Source organism: Nyctereutes procyonoides, unplaced genomic scaffold (assembly GCF_905146905.1).
Source record: "Nyctereutes procyonoides isolate TBG_1078 unplaced genomic scaffold, NYPRO_anot_genome, whole genome shotgun sequence".
In the NCBI taxonomy this organism is placed as follows: domain Eukaryota; kingdom Metazoa; phylum Chordata; class Mammalia; order Carnivora; family Canidae; genus Nyctereutes; species Nyctereutes procyonoides.
In genome coordinates, this window is record NW_026575142.1 from 6,102,181 (window position 1) to 6,123,439 (window position 21,259).

The 21,259-nt window shown below is 36.6% G+C and overlaps 1 protein-coding gene across 4 annotated transcripts in view; it reads right to left on the reverse strand.

Moving 5' to 3' along the window:
* Positions 1–16,288: 16,288 nt before the first annotated feature.
* Positions 16,289–21,259, reverse strand: part of ITPRID2 (ITPR interacting domain containing 2) — a 38,352-nt gene continuing 33,381 nt past the window's right edge. For 3 of the 4 annotated variants that reach the window (XM_055307860.1, XM_055307859.1, XM_055307858.1), the window contains 2 exons: positions 18,067–18,184; positions 16,289–17,432 (listed from right to left, as the gene is read on the reverse strand). In XM_055307860.1, the coding sequence (XP_055163835.1) occupies positions 18,080–18,184 (105 nt within the window). In that variant the 3' untranslated portion in view covers positions 16,289–17,432; positions 18,067–18,079. The remainder of the gene's footprint in view (positions 17,433–18,066; positions 18,185–21,259) is intronic. The other variant, XM_055307861.1, reaches the window with a different exon arrangement.

Genomic DNA, 21,259 nt, shown 5'->3' on the forward strand with positions numbered 1-21,259 from the left:
ATTTCATTAGAGAAACCAGAAGGTTCAGGTGTAGTCGTGGGTTTATAGGCTAGGCTACTATAGGCTTCTATGAAAAACTGAAAGGCAAGCTTTGAGGGAATCAAGCTGATCTGCAAATAGCTCCCCCTACCAGAGCAATATCCAATACTCTTTAAAGGAGTACCACAAAATCCAGCACTCCGTGTCATAAAATCACAATGGCCAGCACCTAATAAAAATGTTTCTGGTCTTGTGAACAAGCAGGGAAATATGCCCCATAATCAAGAGAGCCCCCAAAATGACAGGCATAATGGAATTAGCAGACAAAGACTTTAAAACAGCTATTATAATATGTTCAAAGATTCAAAAAGAAAACCCAAAACACGATGAAGAAAGAAATGGAAAATTTAAAAAGAACCAAATCGAACTTCTAGAGATGAAAATATAATATTGCAATTGAAAAGTTCATTGAATGATATTAACAACAGATTAGATACTACAGAAAAAACAAATCTGTGAACTTGAAGCCATAGCAATTGAAATATCCAAAATGAAGCATAGAGGGAGGCCAGGATGGGGACAGGTGTTGGAGTGGAGTGAGGGTGGGCTGGTGAGTATGGTGGTGATGAGGAGAACAGAACCCCAGTGACCTAAGGAATAATATCAAAAGTTTAATGTTCACATAGTTGCAGCCCAGAAAGAAAGGAGGGGTAGAAGGAAAGAAAATAATGTTGAAAAAAAATGACTAAAAAATTTCCAAGTTTGGGGAGGATCCCTGGGTGGCTCAGAGGTTTAGCACCTGCCTAAACCAGGGTGTGATCCTGGAGTCCCGGGATTGAGTCCCACATAGGGCTCCCTGCATGGAGCCTGCTTCTCCTTCTCCCTGTCTCTGCCTCTCTCTCTCTATCTCTCATGAATAAATAAATAAAATCTTAAAAAAAAAGAAATTTCCAAATTTGATGAAAATATAAACCCAAAGATCCAAGAATCTCATCCAAGAAACTCAAACCACACTGAGGCAAACCATAATCAAATTGCTGAAAAGTAGTATTAAAGAGAAAATCTTAAAAGCAGCCAATGTTGTGGAGTAGGGAAGGGAATTGGTATCATTTATATGTTGAGATATTCTCAGAGAATCATGATATTCCTTTAAAATTTTGCATTAAACAATGATGCCTTCACTTAGAAAGCATCCTATTAAACCACCACAATCCTCAATTTGAAGTTATGCTTCATATTACTGTAAAAGTCAAAAAATTTTTTTTCATTTTCTGTAAAAATTTACACTAAAACAATTTTGTCATCCAACTACACCAGTGTTCAAGAGCATTTCTTTCTTTAATTGTAATTAAGAAGAGAATAATATTATTTCTAATGATTGATTATTCTTTTAGCATTTTATGAATCATTGACAATATTTTTAATCTTTTCACATTTTATCTGTCAATTTATAATAGAGTGAGAAAATTTTTGACCCACTTTTATGCATTTATTTTTATTTTAAAACATTTTTTATTTATTTATAATTGGAGAATAATTGACACACAATGCTACATTACTTTCAAGTGTGCAACATCGTGATTACAGAAGTTTATACTTTATGCTATGCCCACCACAAGTGTACTACCATCTGTCACCAACGTTATTACACTATAATTGCTATATACTCTTTTGCATTTAAATTTATGATTTGTAATTTTTCATGAATTTTATATTTAAATGTATAAGTATTTAGTTTCATTAACTCTTTTGACTCCTGAACACACTTTCAAAATTAAAAAAAATAACATGGGTACTGGTTTTTAATTTTATAAAAAATAAGTACCAACATATTTATATCATAATTTCACTCCCTTACTAGAATCACAACTTAAGAGAAATTACTCTGCATTTCTCTTTTGAATAGAAAATATAACTAATTGTATCAGCATAGTAAAAGAAAAATTCCAAAGGGGGAAGAGGAAAAAGATTGATTCTTTAAGGGTATGTTGATTTGGTTTTACTTACCATTTCCATTAATTAGGGTAGCTTACAACTGTAAAAAAGTAAACATTAACTTACAGAAAAACTGATAGCATTCAAATTATTTTTGTATATTAGCACTGAAAATGAATTTGCATATAGGTATGTAAATGGTTTATATATGATAGAAATAAAACATAGGTTTTAAAATTCAGTTTAACAATTTTATTCTGCATTCTTTTTCTCAATTATAATATTTCTACCTGTCCAGTACACTTTTCAATCAGCTTTATTGTCCCTCTAATTCCCTCAGTAATAATCTAAATCAATCTTTGACACTTGCTCACTTTATATTTGTAGAAGAGCCGTATTTTTGATTTTTTTGAAAATCATATTTTGACGAGTATCAAATGCAAAGAGATGGTGTGGAAGCTCAGTTGTTATTTTTTTTTTTTTAAAGATTTATTCTAGAGAGATAGAGAGAGAGTGAGCACAGGGTGGGGGGCAAGGACAGAGGGAGAAAGAGAATCTTGAGCAGACTCCCTGCTGAGCGAGTAGCCTGACAAGGGACTCGATTTCAGGGATCCTGGGATCATGGCCAGAGCCAAAATCCAGAGTCAGATGCTTAATCGAGAGAGCCAGCCAGGTGCCCCTGAGCAAGCTCAGCTATAGAGAAGAAAAATCTGCATTTCTGCACATTTAAGTCACACTCAATGAATTAAAAACTCATTATTTGAGAACTTCTATTTTCAAGAGATCAGAGCTTTTATCCACACTGTGTCTTAGGCTTATCTCCCAAGAACATCTCTACACTGTGTACAATTTTATTAGCTGATCCCAAAACAAGTACAGAGATCTTTTGCAATTCATATGTGTCTCTGGTACTCATTTTAGGAAAACAGGTGGATATAAACCACAACAACAATATGGAAAAATTACAGATTTAAGACATCCCACACACACATCATATTCTTTTGGATATTATCCTTTGTAGTTCCTAACTTCCTTCTGACCTAGTGATAGAAAGTTCTATTAGATTGTTTACTTTTATATGAACTTTGAAGTTCATAAAGTTTCTGAAGATCATCTTAAACAAAGGATATGTGGTCTCCTTTCTATGGGAAGTCCTATAAAAGCCTGTGTTCTATTTAGGTCATCAGAGTTGAAGAACAGTGGTGTCTGGTCTGAGAATACCTAGCCTGCGCCTTACCCACTTCTCCAGGGACCCTGCTCTGGAAGGGTGGTGGTTGCTGTCTTGTGTTGGTCGTGGGTTTTCTCCAAAGCAGTCAGAAGACAAGAGCCAACGTGGAGTCCCCTAAGTACAGACTCATGACAGCCGGCTCTCCTTCTTGAAGCAAGGGATTTGTCTCTTGGCTACTGTCTTCTAATTGGAATGAGAAGAATACTAAGGAAATATGCATAAATATGAAAGCATTCTCCTGTCAGAGTAAATCAGGAATAAAGATCTGAAGACAATGACTCTGTTAAACTGTAAAAAAACTTGGACTAATCAAACGACAACTAAAACTGTTACTCAGCATTAGGTTTTGAATTAATAATGTGATCAAATCGGGTTTGTTTCTTTGTAAGTAAATGACTTTGGATCCAGAAGAAGTGACTGGTTGTTCAAATGGTAGAAAGCCATTTGTATAGAACTTGCATAGACGTGCCAACTCACTGGGCCAAATTCTGTGTATGTCTCTGTGAAGCTGGGGAAACACAAATGAGGGAAGCTCATTCACATTTTTAGGTTTTCATAAACAAGGATGACAGAGAAAAGGATGAGCTGCTGATGCTTTTCCATTTCATCTTGTGAACATTTCATTCTGGAAATTATCACCAGGGCCAAGGTCTTCGAGTTTGCCATAATTAGATTGCTTTACAAGGAATGCAGCTCGACTGGTACTTGGATGTTGTTGACATTGCAAATGCGTGCTGCACAGGGAAGGACATACTTCGCAGAGGGTCTGCTGCGACACTGGGCTTCCTGTGCCAAACTGCCCAATGCAAAAGGAAGGATTTCAGATCCATTTAAACTTGAATTCACCTCCTTAAACTTAACATAATTGAAGTGAATAAAAGGAAACACATGGAATAATCTTTTCTTACTATCTAAAAAGGATTCTGCCGATATTTACTGTTTCTACTTACCACATTTGATATATTTGTGTCCTACTTTATTTCCCATAATCCATGAACTGCTTCTACTAGAGGCAGTTAACAATGCAAACAATCTTGTTCTGTGATATATGGCTAAAGATTTTTAAGAACATTTTCAATCACACCAGATTTAATAAGACAAATATCATCTCCATGATCACCAAGAAGGGTATTGTGGTAAGAAAAGGATACAACCTTGTCCTGACCTTTGACAAAAGCAGCATATCATCTACTCTGAAACATTAAGTATAGTTCTGGCCAATATACTTTAAGATAGAGTAAATACAGAAAATAGAAGGGAAGCGCAAACTTTTGAAGGAATGTAGACGGTGGGTAGTGGGTGGGAGGAAGCTACCTTATGAGAGGAAAAAATAAACTCTAGTGTTTTTCGATCTTAAACTCTGTGCGACAGTTTATATGAGGCCTCTAAAACTTACTAAATTAATGGAATAGGGAAAATATCTTGTTCTTCAGATTCTAATAATACTAGAGATTAGAAAATGTCCTTCGAAATATGAAAATTTAAGACACATAAAATAAAATCACCCAAGCAAGATAATGAATAATCTGATGTAGCACAAAGATAGATGAATTAAAAAGGCCTGCTCCCTGCCTCTATGACTTTGGGGATCAAAAGCCCTCTTTATATCGCTTTCAGCGGAAGGTGGTATAATTCTTTTAAAATCCTTGTGGGGGATCCCTGGGTGACACAGCAGTTTAGCGCCTGCCTTTGGCCCAGGGCGCGATCCTGGAGACCCGGGATCGAATCCCACGTCGGGCTCCCGGTGCCTGGAGCCTGCTTCTCCGTCTGCCTATGTCTCTGCCTCTCTCTCTCTCTCTGTGACTACCATAAATAAATAAAAATTAAAAAAAAATTTAAAATCCTCGTGGGTTTCTTAAGTATTAATTTATAACCAATTTCATTAGACAAAAGCCAAATTCACAAAGCTCCTTGAGATAAAGTTGTATAGTTAGGCCTCTTTTGAGACTCCTGTGGGAGAACACCATTGAGAGTCATAGAAGCCCTGGGATTTAACTGAAATGATGCGGCCAGGCAGGCATCAAGATCCTGAAAGGACCTTTCCTCTGTTTGAAAACTTCTGTGAGTAACTGTCTTAAATCCTTCTGAGATATTAACAAAGATCCTACAGACCTATACTGGCATTGATCTTGTCCAGAAGCCATTTTGTCTTACATTTGTTTTTAAAGAATCTGGATATGAGAAACAATTTTATTTCAAATCCAGCAAGTTCTGGCTCTTTTATATTTAATAGTTTATTCTTTAGCTTGCCTCTTGCATTTTGACATAGGTAATGGAAAAAAAAATCAGGTGGCGTTTTGAATATTTTTACCTAGGACTCTCCTTAGCCTAGATCTTTGACTTTATTAAAGGTACATTTCCTCTTAGCCACATTATCATGAATGACGATGTTGGCAAACCCTCTGTGATCACCTAACAAGGGTTCCCATTCCTTCAGCTTCCGATAATATTTTTCTCTGTTTCCTTTAAAGTTTTGCTGTCCGTCTCTTCAAAGCCTTTTAGGCTTCCATTAACACTCTACTTGAGACCCTTTGGATTTCACGAACAGTCTCCTCGACTGCATTTCTTTTTTTTTTTATATAAATTTTTATTTATTTATGATAGTCACAGAGAGAGAGAGAGAGAGAGGCAGAGACACAGGCAGAGGGAGAAGCAGGCTCCATGCACCGGGAGCCCGACGTGGGATTCGATCCCGGGTCTCCAGGATCGCTCCCTGGGCCAAAGGCAGGCGCCAAACTGCTGCGCCACCCAGGGATCCCCTCGACTGCATTTCAAAACATTTTTTATGTCCTAGCCTTGAAAGTCAGAGGTCATTACTTCTACCATACTTTGTTCAGAGCAGTCTTAAAGATTCAGCCAGTTGCAAAGGGAAGGGATACAGACTCCAGCTCTTGATGGAAGTAGCAAAATTTTAGAAGAGTATATGGAGGACAGGATAATATTATTGGACCCATCTTTAGAAATTATGATCTGCTGCATTAAGTAAAGAATGATTGCATAATGAATTAATATGGGGGGAGGTAATATGTCTTATCACTGATACTAGAATTATGGAGAAGAATTAAACATTTTATAACATAGCTCTTGTTTCTGTGAAAGTAAACAATATCTTTTGAGATGGATTATAGATCTAACCCAGCTTGGGAATCATTTTATGTTCATCTAAAATACACATATACCAATAAAATATAATTATTTAAAAAATCAAACAATTTGTATATTTCAATCAAAATAACTTAAATGGTGATGATAAAAAATGGTCAATATTTTCCACTCAGCTAAGTTACATTTAAGAAGTACGTATTGAACAACTACATGCTAAGCACTGTTCTAGGTGTACTATGGTAAATAAGGCATGTTCCTTTCTTACTATAGTCTGAAAATCACACACTAGTTACACCATAGTAATATAAATGAAAAAAACATTAAAAGTATGTACTATACCACCATGAAAATTAATGAAGTTGGATCTCTACCTCACATATATAAAAATTAAAACTCAAAATCCATAAAGATCTAAATGTAAGAGCTTAAAGTATAAAACTCCTCAAACACAACCTTAAATCTCCATGACCTTGGGTTAGGTAATGACTTTTTTTTTTAATTTTTTTAAAATTTTTTTAGGTAATGACTTTATTCAAGTTTAAAACTTGTGCCTCAAGAACATCATCCAGAAAGTGAAAAGACAGGATATAGACTAGGAGGAAAGTTCTCCAAATCATATATATATATTATATCTGATAAAGGACTCATCTAGAATATGAAAAGAACTCTTACGACTCAATAATAAGAAGAAAAATGACTCAGTTTTTAAAATGGCCAAAGAATCTGAATAGATATTTCTCCAAGGAAAATAAGTGGTTAATAAGCACCTGAAAAGATGCTCAACATTATTCAGAAAAATGCTCATAAATCGGGTGGTGAAATCGGTTAAGCATCTGCTTTTGGCTCAAGTTATGATCCTGTGGTCCTGGGATCAAGCCCCATATTGTGCTCCCTACTCAGTGGGGAGCCTGCTTCTCCCTCTCCCTCTGCAGCTCCCCCTGCTTGTGCTCTTTCATTCTCTCTCAAATAAATAAAAATCTTTAAGAAATTAATTAAAGAGAAATGCTCATCAAATCCTCAATGAGATACTACCACCCATCCATTAGGATGGCTAGAATAATGATAATAACAACAATAAAAGACGGTGGAGGATGTGGAGAAATTGGAACCCTCATACCCTGCTAATAGGGATGTGAAATGGTTCATATAATAACTCTATTTAACTCTACGTTTAGCCAGCTACTTTGGAAAACAGCCTAGCAGCCCCTCAAAAGGTTAAACATACAGTTACCATACACCCCAGACGATCCACTTCTACCCAAGATAAATACAAATATGTCCATACAAAAACTTGCACATGAAAGTACTTAGCAGTATTGCTCATAATAGACAAAAAGTGCAGGCAGCCCAATGTCCTTCAAATGATGAATGAATAAACAAAACTTGGTACATCCATACAGGGGAATATTATTCAACAGTAAAAAGGAATGAAGTACTGACACCTGCTACAAGATGGATGAACTTAATAACTACATAACCAGGGACTTCTTGTAACTATTGTGAAGTTCTTTTATAGTTATTTTTGTAGGTCAGCCTCATGGTTAATTGGAAATCTCCTAGCCTTTGAGAAATAATTATGGCATTTTGTCCCAACGACCGTAAAAATAGGTAGGTGGGAAAGAAGCCGCTGCTGCATATGCTCTGTTCTTCTAGTAATGTCCCAGCGTCTTTTGGAGATATCTAAATGTTCCTTGTTTAAAAAAGAAACCAGGAAGTTGGCAGTAGCCATAACTTCTCCAAAGCGCCTCTTCTTTTTCTTGCCTGTAATGAGAGATCAAGGTCATGAAATACCGGTGTGCACACTTCCTGATCTTCGGCCTCTAAGATACACGAGTCATGGTGAAGCAACTGTTCCTCCCTTAGCAATCCTTGGGACCCAGAGCTCTAAATCCTGCCCTCTAGAGAGAAGATGCTGACTCTTCCACTGTAGCGACCCTAAAAATTGTTGAAATTGTTTGCAGTTTCTACCAGTTGATTATTTATTAAACTTTAAATTGTGTGTCCTTCAGAATTATATCAACCTGAAAATCTCTGTCACGTATCATTTAGAATTATGATATTCTGAAGAGTAGAACCTCTCAAAAGTAAATCATCATAATTCACTCTGGGTGTAGTGCATCTTATTTGGGATATTTCTACATAGATAATAAATTGGCTTGATTTGTTAGTTTTTCTCAGCTTTTTAAAACCCATACCCCACCCATTCAGAAGATTTTAAAAGGTTTTGTTTTCTGTAGGAGTATTTCAAAGGAGTATTTCTCCAAATACTAAATTATAAAACAATAAAAACGTGTCCATGCATATGTGCATAAATACACACACATACAACATCTATTCTGTAGTTGCTCCTGCCCAGCGGAGAGTTGCTATGCTTAGAGGGTTTTTAAGAGCTTAACTCAGTTCACTGATTCATTTTGAAAACTGAGAAACGGAAAAGAAGCAGGAGGATTTTGCTGAGAATGTTGTTGTCAAGGGCGTTGACATAAAAAACAATAAATGGCTACAAATAGACAAAACTGAGGATTCCAATTCTCTGAAGCCCCAAATCCTTTAAACAAATGATACAGGGTCAAGCATCTCACCATTGGCAATTATCCTAATTGATCATTTATTGTGGTGCCAACTAAGTGTATTGAACATAACAGAAAAGATAAACTTGTGGCAAATGTATCTAATATCGAGCTTTTCCTGAGTTAAAGGAAAAACTTAGGCATGACAGATCACACAATTTTGATAGTGGTTTATGTAACATAAAGTTGGAATAACTTCAGCTGTATTTTCACTAAGATAATACGGTGTATCATCTTGATCTTTTAATACACTGCTATATTTTTTGCTTTCTCTTCTATTATTGTTACTACCTCTTGCTAGTAGTTACTATTTATTGAGCTCTTACCATATGCTTGGCAGTATGCTAAATGTCCTAATGTTATTATACCTTATTAATCTCCCCTAATGAACCAAAGAGGTAGATGCCAATGTTCTTTTCAGGAGACTGAGGCTAATACAAATAAATGCCAGAGCTAAGCCTGGAACTGAGGCCTGTCTGCCTCGAGATTGGGCCTCTTCATGGTCACTTATGTTCTTCTACTCCCTTCAGTTATGTATCTTTTTAGCAATATTTTCTTGAAAAATAAACATAAATGGCTTTTGATGTTTAGCAAACTCAGTACAGAGTCAGACATGTAGACCAGATCACCTGAAGATCTAACTTGCTTTATACAACCTGGAGTCTCAAACTCAGTGTTCAGACTAGAATGATATTGAAAGGGACATTCGTTGGCAAAATGTGATAATTAATCCAGCTCTATTGGAAGCTGTAATGCACAGATGTGAAGAAGAAAACAGTGTTCTCAGAGCAGAAAAGGGGAGTCCAAGAAATCTCTTAGTAAGGAAATAATTTCTAGGTCTTGAAGGGAAAGAGGTGAAAAAGAAAAAAAAGCAGAAAGGAAATGCTGAAATTGAGAAGTACTATAAAAGAAATCTGCATTGCTCAATATGTGTCTGTGGTTAGGATTTTTCCCTCATAGAAGTATTTCCTCACCAAATGACTTAAATTCATGGCTATTACTAATTCCTCCAACTGGCTCCTCCTCTGTTGCTTTTATTTTTGACATTATTTGGAGAGTATAAAGAAAACTGGTTTGTTGCTGGCTTTGCTGTAATTCAGCTAATTCATAAAGCAAGAGATAGATAAATAAACTGTTACCAGTTTTGCCAATCTTCCTTACTGATTTTGATGAAGTCAGGCATCCTGTCACTAAGATTCCTTAAAAAAAAAAATAATAATAATAAAATAATTTGTCTAGGGGCAGACAAAAATCCAAAGCCTTTGGAGAGTTAAACCTATTTTGAAAAGTCCCCAGAATCATAAGCAATAATTACACGGATGGTCTTTAACTCACATAATTTCTGGTAATGGATGAAGTTTCCTTCACTGCTGTTGTGCCTTTTTGCAAATAATTTGTCAACTGCGTATCTAGAGCCTAAAAAAATAAAACATTTCAAAAGAGATGAGCTGTTTCATCCGTTGCTCTTTCCCATTATGGGCATTATAGGCAGAATGGACCAAGTAAAGACTCTTATAGGAAATTATTATCTACTCTAAAAAATGGGCTAGGATCACACCTGACTGATCTGTGGTATTATTTATGTTTGGCTTTTGGCTTCTTATTACAGCAATGAAAGATAACGATAATAAAAAATTGCACCACAATAAAAATTCTCCTTTGTGAATCTTGAGAAACTTGATTCAAATGCTAGCAAAATTAGCAAATAGTAAAAAAAAAAAAAAAAAAAAAAGACCATATAAAAATCAACCTTGTCACTCGTGCCTTGTCCTCAACAGTTATTCACTAGATGGGTGTTAAATCAATTTAATTGTGATGAGATTTCAGAATCAAAATATAATAACAATAAGAATGTTCAACATTTGTCATTAAATGTGTGTCTGTGTCCAGGAGTAAAAGGGACCCGGTTTGAGCCTACACACACTAATTTGTGTTCATGCTAAAGATTCAGCCATGGTCCATTTGGTGTTTTGACAGCAAGAGAGCTTGCCAGCACCAGAGGAGAACAGGCAGAACAGAAGGAGAGCAAAGTGTCTCTCTTAAGCACTTTTCACCCATGGACGAGTCCCTTGGAGCTGGTAGCAAAGCATGAAGATGCCCTCACTCGAAGATGCCCTCGCAGGGGACTTGTGGGAGGAGGCTGGCTACAAGTGCTGCTGTGCTGCCAATGGAGTAAGCAATGGTCTGGCGAGAGAGGCTCTCACCCCACCTCTGTAAGGTATGATATCACCACCACTTTGGCCAGTCGAGGGCCCCAGGAGAAGATCAAGAGAGCGCTGTGGACCCCAATAAAGAGAAGAGATCTCTTAGAACTGATAGATAAGGACTATTGTGAAGATGTATAATAACTCTTGAGGACTTTCCAAGTAAACACTCTTCTAGGATATTCTTCAGCAGTCCTGAGGAGGGGACGGAAGAAGATAAAAGAAAAAAAAGTCTGTCATCATTAATGTAATCTCATTTGTCCTTATAGACTGAGGAGGCCTGGGTGATATGATATGATATGATATGATATAATAATTGCTTTGCAATACCTTAAGGGATTTTTTTTTAACCTCAGGACTAGAGAAATAATAGAAGGAATTACTCAAGATGCACCAAAGAAAACCATGAATCATCTGTGGATGAATATACTAAACAATTCGAAATGTAAGTAACATACTACAATGGGTTTGACACAGGTGTAAATGTTTTTATTCACTACTCCCTTCCCCAAAAGAATGGTTAACTTCTCCACATACCACTGACTGGAACAAATTCCATACTGTAGAGCTGATCTCCTCTTTCTACAGCATCTCCAGAGCCAGTTCATTCCTTTTTGCACCTTTTTGGGCCTCATCCTGGTTCTTGAGTGGTTCCTGACTTCAGAAGCCCTCAGACTGTCTGCGTCTTCTCAACGTCCAGTCAACACAGCATAAAGACTTCTCACCTGCTGTCATTAACAGCAAGACAGCACTTTGCTTGCTCAATTCTTGTTGCCAACAGGTCTGTCCAGACAACTCTACATTTCCACGTGGCCTTAGGTTGTTCCCTTCATAGTTTCTTCCTTACGTGCAGTACTTGCCTTTGTTCTGTTTTGAATTTTGGGCTGTCATTAAAAGTTTCCTGAAGGGAGCCTCTAAGGTGACATCTTCCTAGAGACAAAAAGTTCTTTTTCTGCTTAACAAATTTCTCTGCTTAACAAAGCATCTGGCATATAGGCAGTAAGACCTATTAATCTAAATCCTTGCTACTGAAAGTTCAGTTCATGGACTAGCAGCATCAATCTTACCTGAGAGCTTCCAGAAACACAAAAATGTGGACCCCGGAAATAGGACCCAGGTCTACTTAGGCAGAACCTTCACATCTACAAGATTGGCAATGATTTGATTACTATGCATATTGAAGCTTGCAAAGCATTGCTCTAAGTGGTATTCCACAAACAAAAATTTTTGTCCCAAAGAACAAAACTTCTTTTGTATTGTTTTGAACACAATAATGTTCACCTTTCACGAAGTAGGAGCATCAGAGGTTTTTTTTCCAGTCCTCGTTCTAGTACTTGAAAGAACATGATGACGATGAAAAATCCAGCCTGGATCTATAAATTCATGTTTTCTCTTCTATATGAAGCTGAATTTGCCAAACCTCATGTACCAGTCACCCTATTTCTACCCATCATGACCACCATTGCCACCGCTGCCACCACCACCACCGACCAAGCCCTGTGCTGTGTGTATATTTACATTTGTCTAACAACTCTGTAAAAGAGGTACTGGTTATCACCATCCTAATTCTACGTGGTAGAGATATGGAGTCAGCTTGAGCCTTAACCACTAGAAATGTGTATATTTTTGTCAAGTCAGTGATGATTTGAATCTCGTTATTATTTATTACTAAGCCCTCTTGCTTAAAACTTGTTGTTACCCTTTCTAGTAATCTAGTTTCTTGTTTTCTGAGGAAGTACCTGCAGAAATATGACATCTAGCCACTTTTAACAGAAACACTCATGTAAGCTTATTACACTGGAAAAATAGGTGTTTTATTAATACGTGCATGTGTCTTGAACACAGAACATTTACATTCCTATATTATATGAAGCTAAATATATGACATGTAACACTATTTCTAAAGGCAGAAAACTATAAAGAGGCTTACTTTGTAAGGTGTGTTACACTGATAAATTGCTTGCTTAGGAAAACTGTAAGATTTATGCACGTTAGTATTAAGAACAGAAAATAATTTAGCATAAAACATTAACTTCTGACTGCTTTAAAACATTCTCATTGTTGTCATAGTACCTACCATTCAGGTGTCCAAATTGAGTACACGTGTCCATTCGGTACTATTTTTATTGATTCCATAAAAGCCTATTTATGACAGCCAGGATGATTCAAGGAACATTTTTATAAATCTAAATCAATATGGGCATCCAGACAACAGAATACTGTAGGTTTTCTAAAACCACAAGAACATACAAATATTTATAAAGTGCATGTTTTCTCTATATTTGTATGGTTCTTGTGCAAGTAGTGTAGCTAAAGTAACTTCCCAAGTTTCCTTTTTTTTCTCCTTAGCTTACAGATAAACCAGTTATTTTTCCTTAAAATATTTTATCACTACTTCAAATATTATTTCTAAACTAAAGCAACATTCTTTTCTCAGTTCCAGTTCTGTTATTCTGAACTCTGCTCTTCAAAATGCATTACCTTTCATATCATTCCCACTCACATTACCTACAGCATACTTAATATTCTTTTCTATCCATTTAAAGATCTCATTGGATTTTTAAAAAATGGACAAAAAAGAGAAAATCTAATTCCTAAATGTATTGATTCATTCAAAGGTCTAATCAGTGTACTCTATTGCTTGTCCTTAGAATGTGTTTTGTTTTTTTTTTTATTTTTATGATAGTCACAGAGAGAGAGAGGCAGAGACACAGGCAGAGGGAGAAGCAGGCTCCATGCACCGGGATCCCGATGTGGGATTCGATCCCAGGTCTCCAGGATCGCGCCCTGGGCCAAAGGCAGGCGCCAAACTGCTGCGCCACCCAGGGATCCCCCTTAGAGTGTGTTCTTAATCGTTCTTTATACATCCATCTTCATAAGCTGAGAACCTTGTAAAGCATAGGTATCTAGTGAACTTTTTAAGGTTTTATTTTGAGAGAGAGCGCACCTGAGAGTGTATGAGTTGGTGAAGGGGTAAAGGGAGAGGCAGTAGGAGCGGCAGACTCCTGAGTGAGGGGCCTGGCCCATGGCAGGGGCACCCCAGGACCCCCAAAATCATGACCTGAGCCAAAGGCCGACGCTTAACCAACTGAGCCACCCAGGTGCCCCTCCAGCAAACTTTTATTAAATGAGGGAATGCTGTTGAGTAAGTAAGCTACGTGACCATTATCCCCAAGATTTAGTCTCCTTTGAGGTACTGAAAGGACTTGTGAGCAAATGGACACTGCTATTTGATGTGAATGTTTGAGTACAATCCTAATTTACTGCTAAGCACACTGACTTCCTGTATGTAAGCACAGTGAGAAAGAGCATCAGTTGTGCAAATGAGAACAAAGTGAACAAGGTAAAGGGCCAGATTTAACAGTCATAAACAGAAATAAAAACCATAGAGGAGAGGAGCTATTAATTAGATAGGACATCTTAAACCTTCTCCATTTAGAATGCAGCCAGCATAAGTGCTAATTAAATGATTTCAACATTTATAAAAGATCCTAATAATCTGTCATACGTAACTTACAACTTAGATCCTCAGCTTTAATTACAAGATAGAATGTTTCCTCTTCCCACTTCTTGGAAGTTATCAATTAAGTTATCAATTCTTCCTTTCCAGGAGAGAGAAACAGAAAAAAAGGAGAATTCATACTTTGGTTTTGTATTATTCTTCAACTAGCACCAAACTCCCATGTGGACAAGTGAGGAGCATGGGCAGTGCACCATCTCTTCAGGAATCTTCCAAAGACTTTTTTTTTTAAAAAAGATTTTATTTATTCATGAGAGACACAGAGACAGAGGCAGAGACAGAGGTAGTAGAGGAGAAGCAGGCTCCATGTGGGGAAGCCTGATGCGGGACTCGATCCCAGGACTCGGGGGTCACACCCTGAGCCGAAGGCAGATGCTCAACTGCTGAGCCACCGAGGCGCCCCAAAGACTTTTCCTTTACATTATTTCACATGTACTTTACTGCATTCTTACTGTCCTCTAAAAAAGTTGAAGTGTATGGTAAACCTAAAACTTCTCTAAAAACATGTTTTTTTTTTTTTTTTTGAAAGTTGAAGATGGCCAGCTGAGCAAATAGTCTTAACTGATGTAATGCATATTTTAAATGTTACTGAAATTCAACTGAATGTTTTTGGAGGAACAATATGTACTCAAGTGTGAGTAGCTGCCCAGTTTTGTCCATGGTATATCATTCATGGTGACTCCCAAATTCCAAATCACCATTTCAAGATTCTTTTTCTTCTATGCCTTCTTTCTTCAGGCTCTCAGCACATGTGCAAGCTACAGACAACTTGGGTTCTTAAAAACATTTCTTCATCACACACATAGTAATTCAAGCTCAATTTATACATTCTGAATAACCTTTACAAATATTCTTATTTGAACCCCATCCTTTCCACTTCCCATTTTTTAAGACTTTACACAAACCACATCTTCTTGGTAAAGACTTCTGTGACCACCCACGCTACACTCTCTCAAATTCTTATAATGCTTCATAGTTTTTGGTACTATAAACTCACCCATATATAAAAACGATGCCTTGGCCGCGGGGGCCGGGGAAAAAAAAAAAAAAAAAAAAAAAAAAAAACGATGCCTTGTTCTTCCATCTGGTTTGTAGGCCTCTCATTCATTTCTACATAGCAGCAGCCGGCTCGGTGGCTTTTAAACACAAAGGTTTAAAATGGAGAGAAGGACGAAACTCTAATAGTAAAGTTCATTTTATTTCATTCACATACTATAAGAATAATTTGCCCATTGGCTCAGTCTGTTACTGCAACTGTTACGTCTCTAATTTTGATTCTCAAACTCTGGGTATCTTAATTGTCAGAAATGAACTTTAAGTGGCTATGAAGCTGAACAGTTCAAATCACTGATGCCTGTATTACTTTCAGTACTGGGCGCCTGGTTTATATATCTCATTACTGATACTAGAATCAACTAAATTGAATAATTTGTCCAGAGAATAAAATAACACTTTAATCTGTTCTTTGGAGCTTAACAGTACATTTTAAAGGGAAGTTTTATTTGGCTTCAGATGGTAATCATTAGGACCACAGAACTAGAGGAGACCAAGAGGCATCAGTAAGCTGTTTCTCCAGGGTGGTCTCGTCTTAAGTGTATTTTGCAAAGCACCATAGGAGCATCTTGAGGAAAAGAGAATATCGACCTATTAGGTTATATCCAATTCCTTCGGACCTTATTTGTTACTCATCAAATCTAATCTAAATTCTTCACGTTGTAGTTAGAGAAAAGAAACTATTAAAAAGATGTTAGGCAAAATAAATACTTTATTGTTTTATTTTTAGAAATCAGCCTTTGTGTGATAATTCAAACATTTATAAACCTTTTAGATGTTCTTTCAAAGAACATCTCAACCACTTTTGATTAAAATTTCACACAAAGAAATATAATAAGAGTTGAAAATCATAAATGCTAAAGGAATAATTCTAATAAATTTGGTTGTTACTTTACACATTTAATACATACAAACCAACAGGAAACCACCTTCCTTTTCTTCCCCCCTGCAAACAAACAGTTCTCACTAGTTAAAACTGATTTAAAACCATTTATTATGAGGAGAACAAATCTAGATTACTTCCATTTTGAAAACCAAAACCAGCTTATTCATTTCTATCCATTCAAGTCAGAGGTCCCATTATTTTGGCAATACTCTACTATTCAGTCTAAAAGACAGAAGAAGAAACATCTCCTTATAATATAAGAAGTCTGGACAATGCAAAAAGTATAGTGTTTAATGTAAGGCATGTTTCCAAAAGAAAAATACTATATAAGCTATAATAAAATTACATTTATCTTGGTAAAGTAACAATGCTTACAGTGTAAGAACATTAAGTAGTTGTAGGTAACCTCATACAATTCTATCCTACTGCTATTAGTAAACCTCCTCAAGAATTAAGAGCAATTTTTACAACAGAACAATTTTTCTTCTTGGAAGTGACACTAATTAACAGCAGTGGAGGGAAAATCATTGGTTGCTTCAAGCTCTCAAAAAATGAAATCAGTTATTGCACAGTAAATACCTCATAGAGGTCAGTGTTTTAAGAAGCTAGTCTGAAGAAATATGTTATTTATAAGTTGGTTAAGTCTGGAAGTTTTCAAGTTTTAAAATTAATTCTATGTAGGGAATGAATTGGAAAATATTGACATACAAATAAATATTAGGCTTTTCAAATGGCTACAGTTTTGGTAGTTTAGAAAAGAAATACAGTCAGCAAAGTGCCTAAGTTTCTATGTATGTTTTTAAAAAAGATATGCATAGAAGAAATAAACATTGTACACGGTATACAGTAGCCCAGCTCAGCAGCAAGTATCTTCTGAAGCACAAATAACACCTCCACCAGTGTATGTCATTGGTAACTCCAACACCGCATAGCCAATAAGATCCATACCAACCTTAAAAAAGAAAGAGAAATGAGCTTTAAACATCTTTCAAATATCAGTATTAAAAGATTCTTTAAAAGGATGACAATATTTTCTAAATATATGTATATAAATATGCGTGCGTGTGTATATATGTATGTGTGTGTGTATATATATATATATATATAAATAGCATCCTTCTTTATAAATTATGATATGATTAGATATGGGCCTATGGGATACTTTTCTTTAAAAGACAAAAAATTAAGAAAGATAAGAATTTGTGATTAAGTCTCAAAATCTTGGTCCATAAATCACACATTTGAAATACCATTATAGCGAATGGTACCAAAATAATGCTCAAGTTTGAAAGTTCTGATTTCTTCAATTCCAGTATGTTTTTTACTATAATGTAACTTCAGTAAAATAACACACTATCGATAGTCCCCTGGAGGTGGATATTATGCAATTTACTTGCTTGCACTTCCAATGGGGCTGAATGAGTATTTCACACTGCAGTACTACCTATAATATACATTTTAAAATTAAAAATTAGCCAGAGAAACAGTCCTGGGAACTAAGAAGGCAAAGCATTCAAAACTAAGTACTTATTTAGCTAAGCAAAAAAATTCCGAAATTTTTTTTTAAAAATTTCAGAAAAATTTACCTAGAAATCCCATTTAATGACTGTCTTGCTTAGAATTAGATGCTTTACTTGAAGATACTGCTGCCAAAAGTCCACTTACAATTTCCCGTCTGATTTCGCCAACAATAGACTCCTTAATCTAGAATAGAAAAAGAGAAAAATAAGAATTTAACAAATGACTATAATCTACTTTTTCTGTTTTTGGAAAAATACAAAGAGCATTTAATTCCTGTAATCAGCCAAACCAGAGAGAAACTGTCATGTAAACCCTCATGAAATACAGAGAGGTAGTGAGGAATCCTGTCCATCTGTCCTCAAACCCAGGTCGGTGTGTGGTCCGGCATTAACTCCAATAACTCCATTATAAAATAACATCACAATTCTTAAGTTGAGAACATTAAAAATGTTATTTTATGGACTAAAAAACTTCATTTGCTTCATGACACAAAGTAACGTAGAACTGATTAAATGTTAGATTCACTTTTATGTTTTTATTAAGGTCTATTTTGGAATGGTAATCAACAGTATACTTTGTGTTCTCATTATTTAAGAAAACTCATGAGTGGCAAACTAACGTATCAGTCTATTGCCTGTTTATAACAACTGAAGACCAAGTATGTGAAAGTTATATATCGTTTGAACCTAACTTGCACGCTTTAAGTGGAAAGAAGAAATAATTTAGTACAATTTATTTTAAACCATGAAAAACATCCTCTGAACAACCACAAAGAAATAAATTCTTCTTTAGTTGTATGGTAGAGGTTTGTTATCTCTCTGAAAATTTTTCTTCAGACAAGGATATACAATCTCATCTTATTGGTGGAAAAGGTCAATGGACGTAAGGGCGATGATAATTCCATCCAGATTCTCTCTTCCAGATGCCCAGACATTACCCACACCTGTCCGTGCCTTTCTCTCTGGAATGATACAGCATCACCTCCAAATAGCACTTTGTGAAGGCTTTAAATGTGGATTTCCTGGAATAAACTGATAATGTCTTCCCAAATTAGAACTTGAGACACTTTCAACTAGCTTTTAAGAATTCTACATTTCCACAGTTTCCTGTCAGCCTGATCTATTTCCTAAAATGTTCCTAAGTACATCCTGAACACATCTCAGTTGAAGTCTTTCCAAAAATGGCTCTGTATTAACCTGTCATGCAAAACTGGTACACAATACATAGATTTATACGGAAGTACTCATGGAAACAAATGCTCCTTAGCTACCAACCATCTGTATTGGAATATATTTAACTAAATATAAACCTCTCCTTCTACCAATATTGCTAAGCTTTAAACATCATGAGAAGTTACTGACTTTCATAGTACTTCGGATTTACTTTTAATTGAATATATGTTGGATACAAATATTATGAAAACCAGAATCTCTGAGCCACAATGTATTATAAGCACAAACACAACGTGTTGAATCAGAACCTCTGCAAATCTGTATTTACAGAAGACAATGAGTAGTACAATCTTTCCAGTGCTGTTATTCCATGCAATATGGCAATTTTATTAACTTTTGTCATCATCATTCAAAAAACAAAACAGAAGCCAGAAAGTATCCTCTACAAACCAAAAATGTGTGCCAGCCTTTTTTGAGGGTACAGATATTACTGGAATAAGGAGTTAAAGAAGCATGACCAAGGAGGATGCTATAATCTAGGCGGGCACAAAATGAATATTCCTTCATAAACATTATGAGGGAAAAAATAATGTATTAATTCACTAAAACACAAGAACAGAAAATGAGAGGCCAGCATGGGCTACAAGAGGAAAAAGTACAAAGTTCTTGGAGAATGTCAGACTTTAAAGTAGTAGGTCAACGAAAACTCAGGGCAACTTGGGGTCACAGTGAGGACAGAAAACTGGAGCAAGAGCACCTTGGATGAGGGGGGAGAGCAGGAAGGTGTGCTGCTCACAGATGGTCCCCACCAGGGAGGAGAAGGACCTGGGGCAGCAAGGGGGGGTCAGACGGGGGGTGCTGTGCGGCGAGCTACTCAGGGAGAGAACTGGGTCTCACTCATCAACGTCTCCTGGCATAAAGTGCGTGCTCTGTAGATGTCCGAATGAATGAGAGACAGAGAAGCCATACGGAGCGAAGGCGTGAGAGTGACAGAGACACCACATCTGACACGGAAAGTAGAAGAACAAAGAACGGTAGACAGACGAACACTGAAAACAACAAAATGCCTTTAGTAATCTATGGAAGGACTAAATGTATGGACAAACGAATTAGCTCCCAAGTCCTGCATGCTGCATAGGGAGGGGGGAAGGATGAGGAGCAAACTCCATTGGGATGGATGGGAAACTGCCCTTACGGCCACAATTTCCAAAAAGTGGTACAGGCCAAACACAGACTTGAGTGACATTAAGGAAAGGATGCTCACTCGACGTAAGCAGACCGACTGCAGGCCCGAAGGCCGGGCCACAGACATCTGCCCAAACATATGTACAATATGAAGCAGGTCAGGTAGTGTCAGGTCAGGACTGAAGTGAAGCAGGTCAGGACTGTAGTGAAGATACTAAAAGGCATGAACCAAGCCTAGGAGCTTCATTCAACAAAAAAGAAGACCTCCCTCAAGAGAAAAGCGGTCTACGTTTATTCTTTGAGGTTTAATTCTGTTGATTTGCTCCTATGGCACATGCTCATTTATTCTATTAAGTAATCGTTTAATTTTTTTTTTTTTTTAAGTAATCCTAAACCGTTTCAGGCCACTGATTACATCTACCACAGACCACCTGGGCAAATTCTAGGAGTGTGATTTTCCCCCACCACAACATAGACGATCTGTACCTTTAATCTGACAAAAGCTTTGTTACTGAATGAATGAGTGTATTAAACATTTGTCTGAAAGGACTTTCAGAGTTCTCCTTCCAAAGAATTCTACTGTATTAACACATTATAATGAGAGCATACTTTTTCACTTCACATATGGTGAAGTGATGAGAACAAAGACCCGACAGACATCATTGTTTTCACGCACCCATGAGCGCAGTAAGAAAACTTCCCTGAACGTGTGTCTGCCAAACATGCTTAATCTTCACCTGCAAAACTGTTCAACCCAAGCTTAAATCCTGCCGTCCTGAAGAGTGGCTTTGTTAATGGTGTCAGGGGCACAGAATCAACTGGAAAGGCAGCGCCTAATTTAGTTTTCTTGGTAGCTGATATGTTAGCTTTAACAAAAACAGGAATTCAGTACCATATGTAT